The sequence below is a fragment of the Heteronotia binoei genome, chromosome 8, assembly GCF_032191835.1.
Source record: "Heteronotia binoei isolate CCM8104 ecotype False Entrance Well chromosome 8, APGP_CSIRO_Hbin_v1, whole genome shotgun sequence".
NCBI lineage: Eukaryota > Metazoa > Chordata > Lepidosauria > Squamata > Gekkonidae > Heteronotia > Heteronotia binoei.
This window is the reverse complement of record NC_083230.1, coordinates 77,072,336-77,086,024: the sequence shown is the minus strand read 5'-3', so window position 1 is coordinate 77,086,024 and position 13,689 is coordinate 77,072,336. Positions and strand designations below refer to the sequence as shown.

At 46.7% G+C, this 13,689-nt stretch overlaps 1 protein-coding gene across 1 annotated transcript in view; it reads left to right on the top strand.

The window, feature by feature from the left end:
- GRIN2B (glutamate ionotropic receptor NMDA type subunit 2B) overlaps positions 1-13,689 on the top strand; it is a 502,950-nt gene that overhangs the window by 436,198 nt on the left and 53,063 nt on the right. Inside the window, exon 9 of the mRNA XM_060245306.1 lies at positions 9,981-10,210. Coding sequence (XP_060101289.1) covers positions 9,981-10,210 — 230 coding nt within the window. The remainder of the gene's footprint in view (positions 1-9,980; positions 10,211-13,689) is intronic.

The following is a 13,689-nucleotide window of genomic DNA, read 5'->3' as shown; positions in this document are numbered from 1 at the left end:
GCGGCACCCCACTGCTTACCATCTTCCACTGCAAAGATTGCCAATTTATACTCACTCTCTGTTTCCTATTAATTAGCCAGTTTTTGATCCACAAGAGGACTTGTCCTTTTACTCCATGAATCCAAACTCCCATAGTTAAATTTCCTTTTGGACCCTCTGTTTTGACCCTTCCCCAACACAAGGCCAATTATAATAATGGGGGGGGGACAAAGGGCAGGGACAGGAGTTTTCAAATGTTTTCAAAACTAAAGTGTGCTAAACTGTTATTTTTAAAAATAACAACAAATATTAGGATTACAAACAGGAAGCTGCATGTGGAGATGATTAATTAATGGAAGGATCAGAGCAGGGCAGAGCTCACAGGCTGTGACAGCAGAGAGGAGTCAGGGCTGCTTGAAAGACACTCAAATGAACATAGAAGGTGGGATGGGCACTCCAAAGTTTGCCCTGGTCCCAGGCTGCTGAGCCTGATGCTGTAGGGGAGAAGGCAGTAGCAAGTTTAGCACGTGTTATGTGTCCTGGGGCTGGGTGGGAGGCACTTGATTAGGAAATGTTAAATTAAGATTGTGGAGAAACGCCATCTTAGTCAATGTTGGTGCTTCATTGGAAGGGAACATTAAACTACTAAAGTAGGCTTTGGCCTAGCCTCCCTCCATCCCCTCCTCCCTTCCAGAGTTAAAACCAGCGCCTCTAGGGGGAAAGCCTCCTAGAGGGGCAGGAAGTTCTTTTGTTCTTTTTATTTGAGTTAGGCGGGAAAAGGCCAGTTCTCAGCTGGCTCTCAAAGGAAGAGGTTGCCAGTGTGTGGGCTCCTGCCTGTGGAAGAGGCCTACTCAAGAGGAAGAGGACCCCAGGCAGTCAGACCGAGTAAGCCATCCACAAGGCAGGGCAAGTTTAGACCAGGGACAGTAGGATGCATTTAAATCCACCTTTTATTTGTCATGCTGGTTGCTGTGCGGGTGCTGTGCGGTGCTAAACTTTTACATGCAACTGTTTTTGTTTTGTTTTTCTTTTCTTTTCTTTTCTTTCTCTTTTAATTAAATATTTTTATTGTTTTGAATGCTGGCAGTCAAACTCTGTACCACATAGATCCCCAACCGCTTTAGACCACGCTTATTGAAGAGGGCCCCGGGGAAAGGGGGAAGGCCTGTGGTTGGATAAGGTGCCAATCCTCCAGGGGTTCCCCGAAGAAGTGCTGTGGTCTCTGTGAATCCCAAGTACAGGGTGGCAGAGGACCTTGAGGCCTGGTTTCAGAGCTGGAGAGGGGGATTGGGAAGTCCTATTCCTCTCAATCCAAACCCCTAGACTGAGCAGGTGGTGGCAGCGAGCCCAAGTGGCCGAAGGAGAAATAGCTCCCTCCAGGAGTTGGCGACTCAATAGGGAGTTGACGGGACCGGGTCTGAAGGCAGAATCGGGCCGGTTCTGTCACATTTGGCGGCAGCGGTGGGATTAGAACAAACAGAGAACTTGATTGCCCAGGCATTTTTGGTTTTTGATATGTGTAAGCACCCAGAGGAAGCAACAGAGGTTTTGTTTTATTTTTGGGTCAACTGGAGTAGGGAAAGTTTAGTTTAGTTAGGATGGAGCATGCTAAGAGACGGGAAATCCTGAAGATGACAAAGCCACAGCTCCAGGAAGAGTGCGCAAAGCAAAAGCTGGAGTGTGACAACATGACTGTAGCAGATATGCAAGATCTCCTGTTGGAGCATAATCAGCATGCAGGGGCACCTGCAGAAGTGCACCCCACCCAGTCAGAAGCAACCTTGCGGCTACAATTGGAACCGGAGAGAATGCGTATCGAGGCGGACCGAGACCGCAGATGGGAGGAAAGAGAGAGGGATGAGATCCGCAGCCGGGAGGAAAGAGAGAGGGATGAAAGACAGGCAGAGATCCACCGCCGGGAGGAAAGAGAGAGGGATGAAAGACAAGCTGAGATCCGCAGACGGGAGGAAAGAGAGGGATGAAAGACAAGCTGAGATCCACAGACGGGAGCAGGAAGAGCAACATCACCATGAGCTTGAGGTGCTACGTTTGAAAGCTGAACAAAGCAAAAAGATCAAAGTCACCCCCAAAGACTTTTCAGTGTACAAAGAGGGAGAAGACCCCTCCATATACCTCTCCAACTTTGAGAAGGCAGCCAAACAGTGGGGAATTGCAGAGGAAGACTATATGTCTTACCTCTGTAGCATCCTGACTGGAGAACTTGCAGCCATTTATCACAGCATGCCTATGGAAGATGGGGGGATAACTTTTGCAACCTATAAAGCCACTGTCTTTAAAAGGTTTAGACTGGGGGCAGACCACTTCCGAAAGCAGTTCAGGGGTTTAGCCCCACCAGAATGTAAATCCTATTCTGAATTTGGGATAAAGCTTGGGGATCTTGGGAAGAGATGGGTAGAGGAAGAAAAAGCCCAGGATTTTAAGGCTTTGTTTCAGTTGTTGATTTTAGACCAGTTCTACTTAAGACTTCCCAAAGAGTTGAAATGCCTGGTAAAAGATAGGAAACCTAAAACCATTACAGAGGCCTCAGAACTGGCAGACGAGCTGGTGCAGAACAGAGAGGGGTTGGATCGGATCCCTTCCCAGTTGGGAAGGGGATAAAAGGGGTCCCCAATGGGTGGGAAGGAACACCCGGCACCCAAAAGGGAAGAGAAACCTGCCCAGGAAGAGGGTAGGAAATCCTCTGATTTGACTAATCAGGATCGGCCCCAGATTCGAACGTGCCACAACTGTGGGAAGGCTGGACACCTACGGTCAGTCTGCCCAGAGTTGCAAGCTGAACCCCCCAAACCCACCACAAAAGCACCAGTCACTCCAAAGGTGAAGGAGGAGTATGTGGCCGTGGTAAGCCATGAATGTCTTTTCACCAGAATGGAGCCTGCAGAGGCCTGGAGTGATTTTGTTGAACCAGTAAGGCTTAAGGACCGGTTGGTTTTGGGATATGCTGACACGGGCTCTTCAGTCACCCTTGTGAGGGCAGATCTGGTGTCAGAAGCTGACATTGTCCCTGATATGGCATTCAGAATCAAGGGGGTTCTGGGACCACCCACCAAGATTCCTGTGGCCCGGATGCCAGTGGAATGGTGAGGATCAGCAGGTCTTATGGAGGTTGGGGTAATGAAGGAACAGACAGTTCCAGTGTTATTGGGCCGGGATTTGTTGGTTGGCCAGTACTCTATCAATGCTGTAACCCGCAGCCAAACCCTCAGAAGAAAGTGGGAGGAGGAAGGCAACTTTAGGGAAGCCACCTCACCACCAACCAGGGAGGGGGAAATAGCCCAGGTTACTGAGGACGAAGAGAGATCAGTCACCGAGGAGGGGGAGGACCAGCCTGTCTCAAGCCCTGGAGGAGGGTGTTCCCAAGGGGAAGAGGGGTGTAGCTTTCCCCAAGTGCAGCAAGTGGCTGTAGATGTTCCTAGCAAGGAAAGGAACCTGTCTAGCGTAAAGGATGTGCATGCTGAAGAGACAGAGGTGGAGAGTGGAGATTTTACAGGAGGTTCTGAGAGCAGCAAGGCTAATGTGGGCTCAGAGGAGCACATAGCTGAAGGCTTGGGGGAATGGGAGTGATTCCAGAAGGAGGTCCTGAGTGACCTTAGGTGGGAACCGGTTCACCAAGTAGCTGTGGATCAGGAAGTGGGATCTTCTGAGACTCTCTCAGAACAGGTTGTCTTGAAGCAGGGCAGACAGGAGTCCTGGGAAGCTGTGGGACCTTCCAGGCAGGAGGGGGGTCAGTTGGGTAGTGCTGAAAAACCAACCGAGGGGACTGAGAACCCAAGCCAAACCTTTGCTGAGGATTCTGGAAACAGTGGGACTAGGGGTGGCTTGAAGGAACAGATGTTAGAAAGTCTGGGGGAGCCAGAAATGTTCCTGTCTGAGGTTCAAAATGACCCTAGGCTGGAACCACTGTGTGAGGTGGCAAGGGACCAGAAAGTGGAGTTCTCAGAAGCTGAGACAGGGGATAGGGTGATGGTTTTCCTGCCACTTCATACTGGTTAACGGAAAGCGGAATGGGAGGGACCCCATGTGATTGTGGATGACCTGGACGATGCTACTTATGTGGTGGCTATGGAGAAGACTGGAAAGACAGTTAAAGTGGTGCAGGTGAATATACCACAGCCATTCTCTGCGAGATCCAGGGTGTTGCATATAAGTAGGAAGGAAGGAGACAAAAAGAAGCTGAAACAACAATTGGTTGGAGCACCAGAGGTGGTTTTCTGGGAGGTCAGAGTGGACAGAGGGAACATTCCACCAATAAGGGATAAAGAAGAAGCAACTGTGTGGGAACTGGGCAGTTTCCAACCTCATATGTGCGGCCAGGAATTTCCTCCTTTGATGGACCACTCATCCCAGCAACAGCAGCAACTGAGGGAGAGCACCAAACTCCAGAGGTGGTCCTGGGAGATGGAGGAGTAAATCTTAAAGACTAGACATTCCTTCCGAATGCAGCAATGCGACTTTTTGTCCAGAAAGGACATGGACACCTAGGGTGTTGGACTTTGTGTATTGTTGGGGAAATTCCTAATCTTGGTATATGTTCTGTTTGGATTAATGGGTTTCTCCCTGGTTTGTTTGGGTTCTGCTACGGGGTCACCTCTGCCGGAGGCAAGCCCTCCAGCTCAGAATCTAAGGAGGGGGACATGTGGAGAAACGCCATCTTAGTCAATGTTGGTGCTTCATTGGAAGGGAACATTAAACTACTAAAGTAGGCTTTGGCCTAGCCTCCCTCCATCCCCTCCTCCCTTCCAGAGTTAAACCAGCGCCTCTAGGGGGAAAGCCTCCTAGAGGGGCAGGAAGTTCTTTAGCCTTCCCCTCATTGCCTCCCCCCTTCTGGAGTTAAACCAGCAACTCTAGGGGGAAAGCCTCCTAGAGGGCAGGAAGTTCTTTTGTTCTTTTTATTTGAGTTAGGCGGGAAAAAGCCAGTTCTCAGCTGGCTCTCAAAGGAAGAGGTTGCCTGTGTGTGGGCTCCTGCCTGTGGAAGAGGCCTACTCAAGAGGAAGAGGACCCCAGGCAGTCAGACCGAGTAAGTCATCCACAAGGCAGGGCAAGTTTAGACCAGGGACAGTAGGATGCATTTAAATCCACCTTTTATTTGTCATGCTGGTTGCTGTGCGGGTGCTGTGCGGTGCTAAACTTTTACATGCAACTGTTTTTGTTTTGTTTTGTTTTGTTTTGTTTTTCTTTTCTTTTTTTCTCTTTTAATTAAATATTTTTATTGTTTTGAATGCTGGCAGTCAAACTCTGTACCACATAGATCCCCAACCGCTTTAGACCACGCTTTTTGAAGGGAGCCCCGGGGAAAGGGGGAAGGCCTGTGGTTGGATAAGGTGCCAATCCTCCAGGGGTTCCCCGAAGAAGTGCTGTGGTCTCTGTGAATCCCAAGTACAGGGTGGCAGAGGACCTTGAGGCCTGGCCTCAGAGCTGGAGAGGGGGATTGGGAGTCCTGTTCCTCTCAATCCAAACCCCTAGACTGAGCAGGTGGTGGCAGCGAGCCCAAGTGGCCGAAGGAGAAATAGCTCCCTCCAGGAATTGGCGATTCAATAGGGAGTTGACGGGACCGGGTCTGAAGGCAGAATCAGGCCGGTTCCGTCACAAAGATATATAAATGTTAAATTAATATATAATAATAATAATAATAATAATAATAATAATAATAATAATAATAATAATAATAATAATAATAATAATCTTTTATTTATACCCTGCCCTCCCTGCCTGGGCTCTGTCTTAAAAAGCTAGCTGGAAGAGGGCAGTTTTGCAGGCCCTACGGAACTGGTTAAGATCCTGTAGGGCCTGCGCCTCTTCCGGCAATTGATTCCACCATTGGGGCGCCTTTATAGAGAACGCCTGTTCTCTGGTAGCTTTCAATTTAGTTTCTTTTGGTCCAGGGATTTCAAACAGGTTTTTTGAGCTTCATCGCAGTGTTCTCTGGGGAACATATGGAGAGAGGCGGTCCCTAAGGTAGGCAGGTCCTTGACCATATATATTTCTCCTATTAATTCTCCTCAAGAAAACATAATTTCCCCGATTCAAAACATAATTTTCCAATTCAAACTCTTCCAGACTTTAGTTTAATTACACTATTAGTTCCTTGTCAGATGCCTCATTATATGCAGTAAAAGTTTGATTTTCCATATTGACCACTAGATGGCCTAGTGGTAACCATAAGTAAAGTTGCTGCTCCCCCACCAGCTACCCACAGGGATCAGGGGTACTTCTAGGGTTGACCACAATACTGCAGGTAGGAAGATGGGAGGCAGCTCAGTTGGTTGGTACCTTCTACCTTTGGCACACTAGGTGATTGCCTGGAGCCACCTTGTGGACAGGCCACCCCTAAGTGCAGGATTAGCTGGGTAATCTAGTGCTCAATAAAGTATGGTGTAGAACCACAGCTATAATTCTGCTTCAGGGTGATTGCTGTAGAAACTGTCCTGTGTCTGAATAGTCCCTCTTACTAGAATTTAGGGCCTCACTTGAGGTTTTTGGACAACAAATTAGTGTAGTTACTCATTTATTTGTGGCATCCAGGCATGTTATATCAAGATAATTCCTCTTTTGTCCTTCATTCCAGCTGTGTTATTTTGTGGCAGGGAAAATGGCATTCTCCCTCTATCGCAGGTTTAAGTGCTATGTGGAATGTGGCTGTGTGAATTTTATGGCATAGTACAGGATAGTGTCACAGGCAACAGTGACAAACAACAAAACCACTCTTTCCTCTCTTAGCCACATTATTTTATATGCCTTGAAAAGTTTCCTGTTTTATTTTCTGAGAGGCTACTTTTATTTTTATTTTTACAGAATCACACAAGCACAATACTTACATATCATTTTCTAAAATGTGCTAAATGCAAGCAATGCCTAATGTTTGGGGAAGGATTTTCTTAAGAAAAAAATGTGTTCTTCAGTTCTTTGAAGTGTGTGTGCTTCCTGCTTCCACTCTCCAGTGTTAAAGTGCATATATCCAATGGCTTTGCTAGGAGCAATAAAGAGGAATATGTAGGGTTGCCTGGTCTGACTCAAGAAATATCTGGGGACTTTGGGGGTAGAGCCAGGAGACTTTGGGAGTCAAGCCAGGGGCAAGATTGTGACAAACATGATTTAATTTAAAGGGACCCCCTAGTCCAGTCTTTTTGAAACTTGGAGGGTTTTTGAAGAGAGGCACCAGATGCTATACTGAAAATGTGGTGTCTTTACCTCAAAAAAACATGCCCTCCCCAAGCCCCAGATATTCACAGATCAATTCTCCATTATACTCTATGGCAGGGGTGCCAAACGTGGCCTGGGGGCCAAATCAGGCCCTCAGAGGGGTCCTATCAGGTCTCTGAGCAACTCGCTGTCGTCTGCTTCCTTCTCTATCACAGCTTGCTTTACAAGACTTGCTCAATCCACAGGAGCTACAGAGCAAAGTGTCTTTTTTCTCCATTGGCTGAGGCTTTTCCCTTGGAGAGGGAAGGGTGAGGGAGAGCTTACTTTATTTATTTGGTTAATTTATATTCCGCCCTTTCCCATATGGGCTCAGAGCAGATCACGGTCATGATAAAACAGTTAAAATACAACAATGTTGATATAATAATGTATGAATGAAACATAACTCAAAAACGCAGAAATAAACACAGGCGGGTAGGCACATATTTCAGGTGAAAGCATAATTTTTCGGCTCATTGTAGATTTTCAGCCCATTGTGGGGGAGGGCAATAAATGGTACAGACAGTAGAATGAGAGGACATCCGTTTGCCTCAACCAAAGGCCCAGCGAAACAGTTCCATCTTGCAGGCCCTGCAGATCCGGTAGGGCCCGGATCTCCACAGGGAGCTGATTCCACCAGGCTGGGGCCAGGGCTAAAAAAGCCCTGGCGCTGGTCGAGGCAAGCCGGACATCCCTTGGGCCGGGGATCGCCAGAAGGTGCTGATTGGCGGATCGCAGCAGTCTTCGGGGCTCATATGGGGAGAGGCGGTCCCGCAAGTATGGCGATTCCCAGCCGCGCAAGGCTTTAAATGTCAGTACTAAAACCTTGAAGCGGATTTGGTATTCAGTTGGTAACCAGTGCAATTTGCACAGCATCGGCCGACTGCTTGCCTGTAGAGGCAATCCAGTTAACAGCCGCGCTGCCGCATTTTGCACCAGTTGGAGTTTCAGGATCAGCCCCAAGGGCAAGCTTGCGTAGAGCGAGTTACAGTAGTCCAACCTGGAAGTGATCATTGCATGGGGGGGTCAGATAGGGTGCTAGCTGTTTGACATGCCAAAGATGATGAAATGCAGATCATGCAACTGCTATGACCTGGGCCTCCATAGAAAGGGAGACATCCAGTGTCACATCCAGGCTCCTCACCTTCTGGGATGGCACAAGAGGAGCCCCATCCAGGGTGGGGAGGAGGATGTCCGATCTTAGCCCCCCTCGACTCAGATACAGGACCTCTGTCTTAGTTGGATTAAGCTTCAGCTGACTTAACTGCAACCATCCGGCCACAGCTTCTAGTGCCCTGGTCAGATGGTCTGGGGCAGCATCTGCATGGCTGTCCATCAACAGATAGAGCTGGGTATCATCTGCATACTGGTGACAACCCAGCCTAAAACTTTGAGCAATCTGGGCAAGGGGGCACATGTAGATGTTAAACATAATCGGCGAGAGAATAGCTCCCTGCGGCACACTACATTCAAGTTAGCGCCGCAGAGAGATCTGCTCGCCAATCGCCACCCTTTGTCCCCGATCACGGAGAAAGGAGCAGAACCACTGTAAGGCTACCCCCGGACTCCAATATCGGCAAGGAGGTGGGTCATTAGATCGTAATTGACCGTGTCAATTGCTGCCAAAAGGTCTAACAACAGTAGCAGCGCTGACCCGCCTTGATCCAGATGCCTTCTAAGGTCATCAGTGAGGGTGACCAAGGCAGGCTATCTCAATTGCACAAGCCTCTTTTCCTTCTATTGGCTGAGGCTCCTCCCTCTCCTGCCCCCCTGGGGAAGGAAGGAAAAAGCCAGAGCTTCCTTTGCCCTGTTCCCTGGATCCCATGGGAGAGATACAAATAATAATAATAATAATAATAATAATAATAATAATAAGCTTTTATTTATATCCTACCCTCCCCACCGAGGCTGGCTCAGGGCGGCTCACAAGAAGCCCTGGCCTTGGTCGAGGCAAGCCGGACATTCCCTTAAAGAAAGCACCTTTAAGACCAATGAGTGCTAACGTTTTAAGTATGTTTTATTTTAAGGTTAAAAAAAAGTAATTGTGTTTGTCTGTGTCCTTTATAAAGTTTATATTCCTGCTACCAAATCTTAAATTACACATATGGCCCAGCCCAACATGGCTCGGCCCAGCAAGGTCTCATTTATGTCAGATCCAGCCCTCATGACACCCCTGCCCTATGGGGACTGGTCTCCATAGGGTATAATGGACTGCCCAGTGGATATTTCCTTCCCCCCCCCCCCGCTGCCTTCTGATAACCCTGAAGCAGGGGGAGGTCCTCCAAACCAGAGGATCCCCTGCCCTCAACTGGGGATTGGCAACCCTAGGAACATGCTCTACCCAGTAGGACTTTTTTCCCATCTGCATGCCTGCCTTTTTATTGTCATTGTCAAGGTGAATTCCACTCTGCCTCTCTTGATAACTTATTCATTTAAATTGTTTATATCCTGATTTGTTTGCTCTCAGAGAAGAGAATTAGCAATAACTGTAGTTCAGTGTTACATCTAAACTGATGTAAGCACTGGCACCATTCGTATAGTTTCCAAACCAGAGATCAAAGCCAATATAATTAGCTATATCAGATGTGTTGCTGAATGTGGGTTAACATTAACCAAGGGAGGAATGAGGAGAAGTGAGTGACCCATGGCATATTCCTAGTTGCCAAAACCTGACTTCTTGACTAGGTTGAAGAGAAAAGTGTATCTGTTTGCATAATTTTTTTTCAAAAATCTTCATCTAGAAAGGTCCTCAGACTGCAGCAGTTGTTTGATTGATTGTGCTTATACTTTGGTCATTTCAGAGCCTGGTGGTCCTTCTTTTACCATTGGCAAAGCTATCTGGTTATTGTGGGGCCTGGTTTTCAACAATTCTGTGCCAGTGCAGAATCCCAAGGGAACTACTAGCAAGATTATGGTGTCTGTGTGGGCCTTCTTTGCTGTCATCTTTCTGGCCAGTTACACTGCCAACTTGGCTGCCTTCATGATCCAAGAAGAATATGTGGACCAGGTGTCTGGGCTGAGCGACAAAAAGGTATTGCATCTGTAACCTTGTTTTCTTCTCATGAAAGCCTCACCTTTCTTCCCTTATTTTACTTGCTACGCACTGAGTCCATCAATAATAAAGCCGTAATGTAATTTCTGGATGATAATGTTAGTAATGAAAATTGTACAAGCTGTGCTTTCTGTTAATTATTTTTAAATGGTTTCTCTATTCTTATTGTAATAATCAAGATCTAAGCTTTTCAGAGTATAAGGTGCATCTTTCTATGGGATAGTACTGAGAGCTGAGCAGCTGCCCAGAGAGCTACAAGTTACTGTATAAAACTTGGTAAAAGTCAGATTTATATATATCTTAACTAGGGAAAATCATACAGAATGGACCAGCTTCCATCACAATTCATGTTTTATGGACAACTGTGAACTGAATGACTAGATCCCAACCAACCCCCCCTCTTTCCCCCCCTCCCCCCCAACCCTGTCTGGGGCAAGTATGAACTCTGTTAGTTTTATCTATCCAGTACTCAGTAATTCAGTCTTTGTGATTTTCTGTGAGGCATATCAGGATTATTCTGTGCTATTCTGCATGCATTCTGGCCTGATGGAGCCAGCCAATACCAGTTAAAGGCCTCCCACATAATTGCACTGCAAGTTCTTCCCCAGCCTCCGTTGTGCTGCTTCTGCTGAGATATGCCTGTGTTCCAAAAACAATGCTGGCAGTAAGGTTCAGGAGGGCTTCAGTTGTCAGGACAAACCATGCTTGGAAGAGCATACACAGAGACTGCTGATGGAGGAGGGAAAGATGGTTATGAAGCATAATGGGAGCCACTCTGCACTCTGTGAGTGCAGGATTGTATCCAGTGCTGTTGCAGTATGCATAACATCATGCTTGTGCTGATGGCATAGCCTTCTGGACTGATGGTTAGACCAAACTGCCAGGCTGCATCATGGGTGAAATCCCTGTAGGGAGCTTTTAATCAACAACTGTACGGCCTGTAAAATCACACTTGTCAGTTATGAAGGGATTGCAGAAACATTTGACCTTTCCTTTAAGACCACAGATGTTAAAATATCACAGCTGGAGCAAAAATTAAGTCATATTCTTAAAGAAAAAAATCACCCTAAAGAGATTTGCTAAGATACAATTCTTGGTGTTGCTTGTGTGACAAGAAACCCTTATGCCCTTTTTGTAAGTTTCCCTAAGTCAAATACTTGACCACTGCTGCAAATGGGTAGTCAGCCAGATGGAGCGAAGTGACATACATGCCCAAGGCCACCAGCTAAGGAGAAGGCAAAGATAAGGTCTGATCACAGATCTTTAAACTACACCTTTGACCCTTAATTTGCTACTGTATCATCTGTTTTACAGAAAAGAGACTAGTGAAGCTGAGTGATGACAATAAAGCTTGAGTTAAGTGCTCAAGCTTGTGGTGGCCAAAAAACGCAGAGTAGACTTTGAGGGAATTCATTAGATTCATTTCATATCAGATTCATTCCTAGGTTTGGGAAGGAAATGCCCTGATTGATAGGGCAGTATGTCTCTGCTTGTATTCCTGGACCTCTCAGTGGCTTTTGATATGTTAGCATCCTTCTAATATAATAATAATATATTTAATTTCTAGCCTGCTCCATTTCCCACAAGTAGGACTCAGGGCAGTGTACAACAATACATAAAACGAATATACATTACATAATAAAATACAGTGCAATACACTCCAGTACTGCTAAATTTAATCTACTATTAGATAATTTCCTCCAGATAGCTGGGTGGTTAGCATATAGCCTATGTTCCACTTGGGAGGTGGGGGGGGGGCGTCTTAGCCAGGAGAGAATGAAGACTAAAGGAGGGGGGGAAGGAACCTGGGAGGCCACATCTCTCCAACCGTTGCTGTCCTCAACCATATGCCCAGTAGAACATCTCAGTCTTACAGGTCCTGTATAACTGACCTAAGTCCCACAGGGTTATTAATCTCACTCGGAAGAGAGTTCCCCTAGGACAGCCAGACCATTTTGGAACCAGGGACTACCAGCAAGAACAGCTGGATGAGCTGAGAGAAGTGGGCATTGTACTAGGGTGGTTCTGCTTCTACCTGGTTAGTAACTTTCAAAAGGTGGAGAGACCCTGCATCTTGACTCCATTACATTTATGCTTTGGAGTCCCACAAGTGCCAATCTTGTCCCCCATGTTATTTGACATCTTTGTGAAATTACTGGGAGAGACCATCCAGAGATTTCAAGTGAGGGGTCACAAATATACAGATGAAGCTGGTTCTCTTTGAGAAATTAAGACCAATAAACTGAAGCCCAGACAAGACTGTGGTGCAATTGGACAATGGTAAAAATGCTCAAGAAAGAGTCAGTGTATCCTGGGGGAGGCGGGGGAGAGTTGAACTCATCTTAAAGACCACATCTATAACTTGGAGTATTTCTGTATCCTGTCATATGGTCAGAGGCTGAGGTCTTCACTGGGGCACAGCACCTTTTATCAGTTTTGTCTGATAACACTATCTGTTGATTTGAAACATGTGATTTGGGTGCCAGGTGGTCAACATCCTAGTTAGATTAGTGCAGTGGGCTTTATATAGGGATGCATTTGAAGACTTTTTAGAAACTTCAGTTCAAGATACAACAGCTTGGTTGTTGCTGCGGACAGGAACAGTGCTCATATGGTGCCCTGTACTAAAAGATCTGCACTATCTATTTACTTACCTTTGAATGGCTTGTGATTGGGTTCCCTGAAGTCAAACCCACCAGCTAAAGTTCTAATCTCAAGCATTATTCCTAGTGTCCCTACCCACATAAATGAAATAGGCCTTCTCAGTGGTGGCACCTTCCAGTGAAATGTTCTCTCCCTTGAAGTTAGCTTGAGACCTACATTAATTACTTTTGGGCATCAGATCAAAGTGTTTTATTCATCCCAGCTTTTAACTGGATTTGTGTCCTCTTGCCCTGTTTTCTTGCTGCTTTTCTTGAGTTGCTTTTATATCTGCTCTTATGTTGATTTTAGTGGTTCTTTTAAAATATTGTTGATGGCTGTTGTTTTAATTTACTGAGCTTTTATTTAATTGTTTACAAAATTATTATTTATTATTTTATGTCATTAGCTGCCCAAGACCAGTGCCAGGATTTTTGGCATCCTAAGCACAGCAAGGGAGGGCAGGCTCTGAGCGCATGTGTAGCCCCACTGCCCCTTCTCAGCCTTCTCAGTTCTGTGCACAGACACAGAGAGGTTAAGCAGGGGCAGCAGAGCAGTGTGTGCACTCAGAAGCACTTAGAACCTGCCCTCCCTTGCTGCAGAAGCCAAGCATACATGCTGCCCCACCACCCAAGGCCAGTGGGGTTTTTTGCACGCTAGGTGTGGCAAGAGAGGGCAGGCTTTGAGCGCACCAGCCACCCTACTGCCCCTGCTCAGCTTTCCCAGGTTAGTGCACAGGCCCAAGAAGGCTAAGTAGGTGGTGTGTGGGGAGTGGCATGTGTACTTGGAGGCACTCAAAGCCTGCCCTCCCTTGCCGT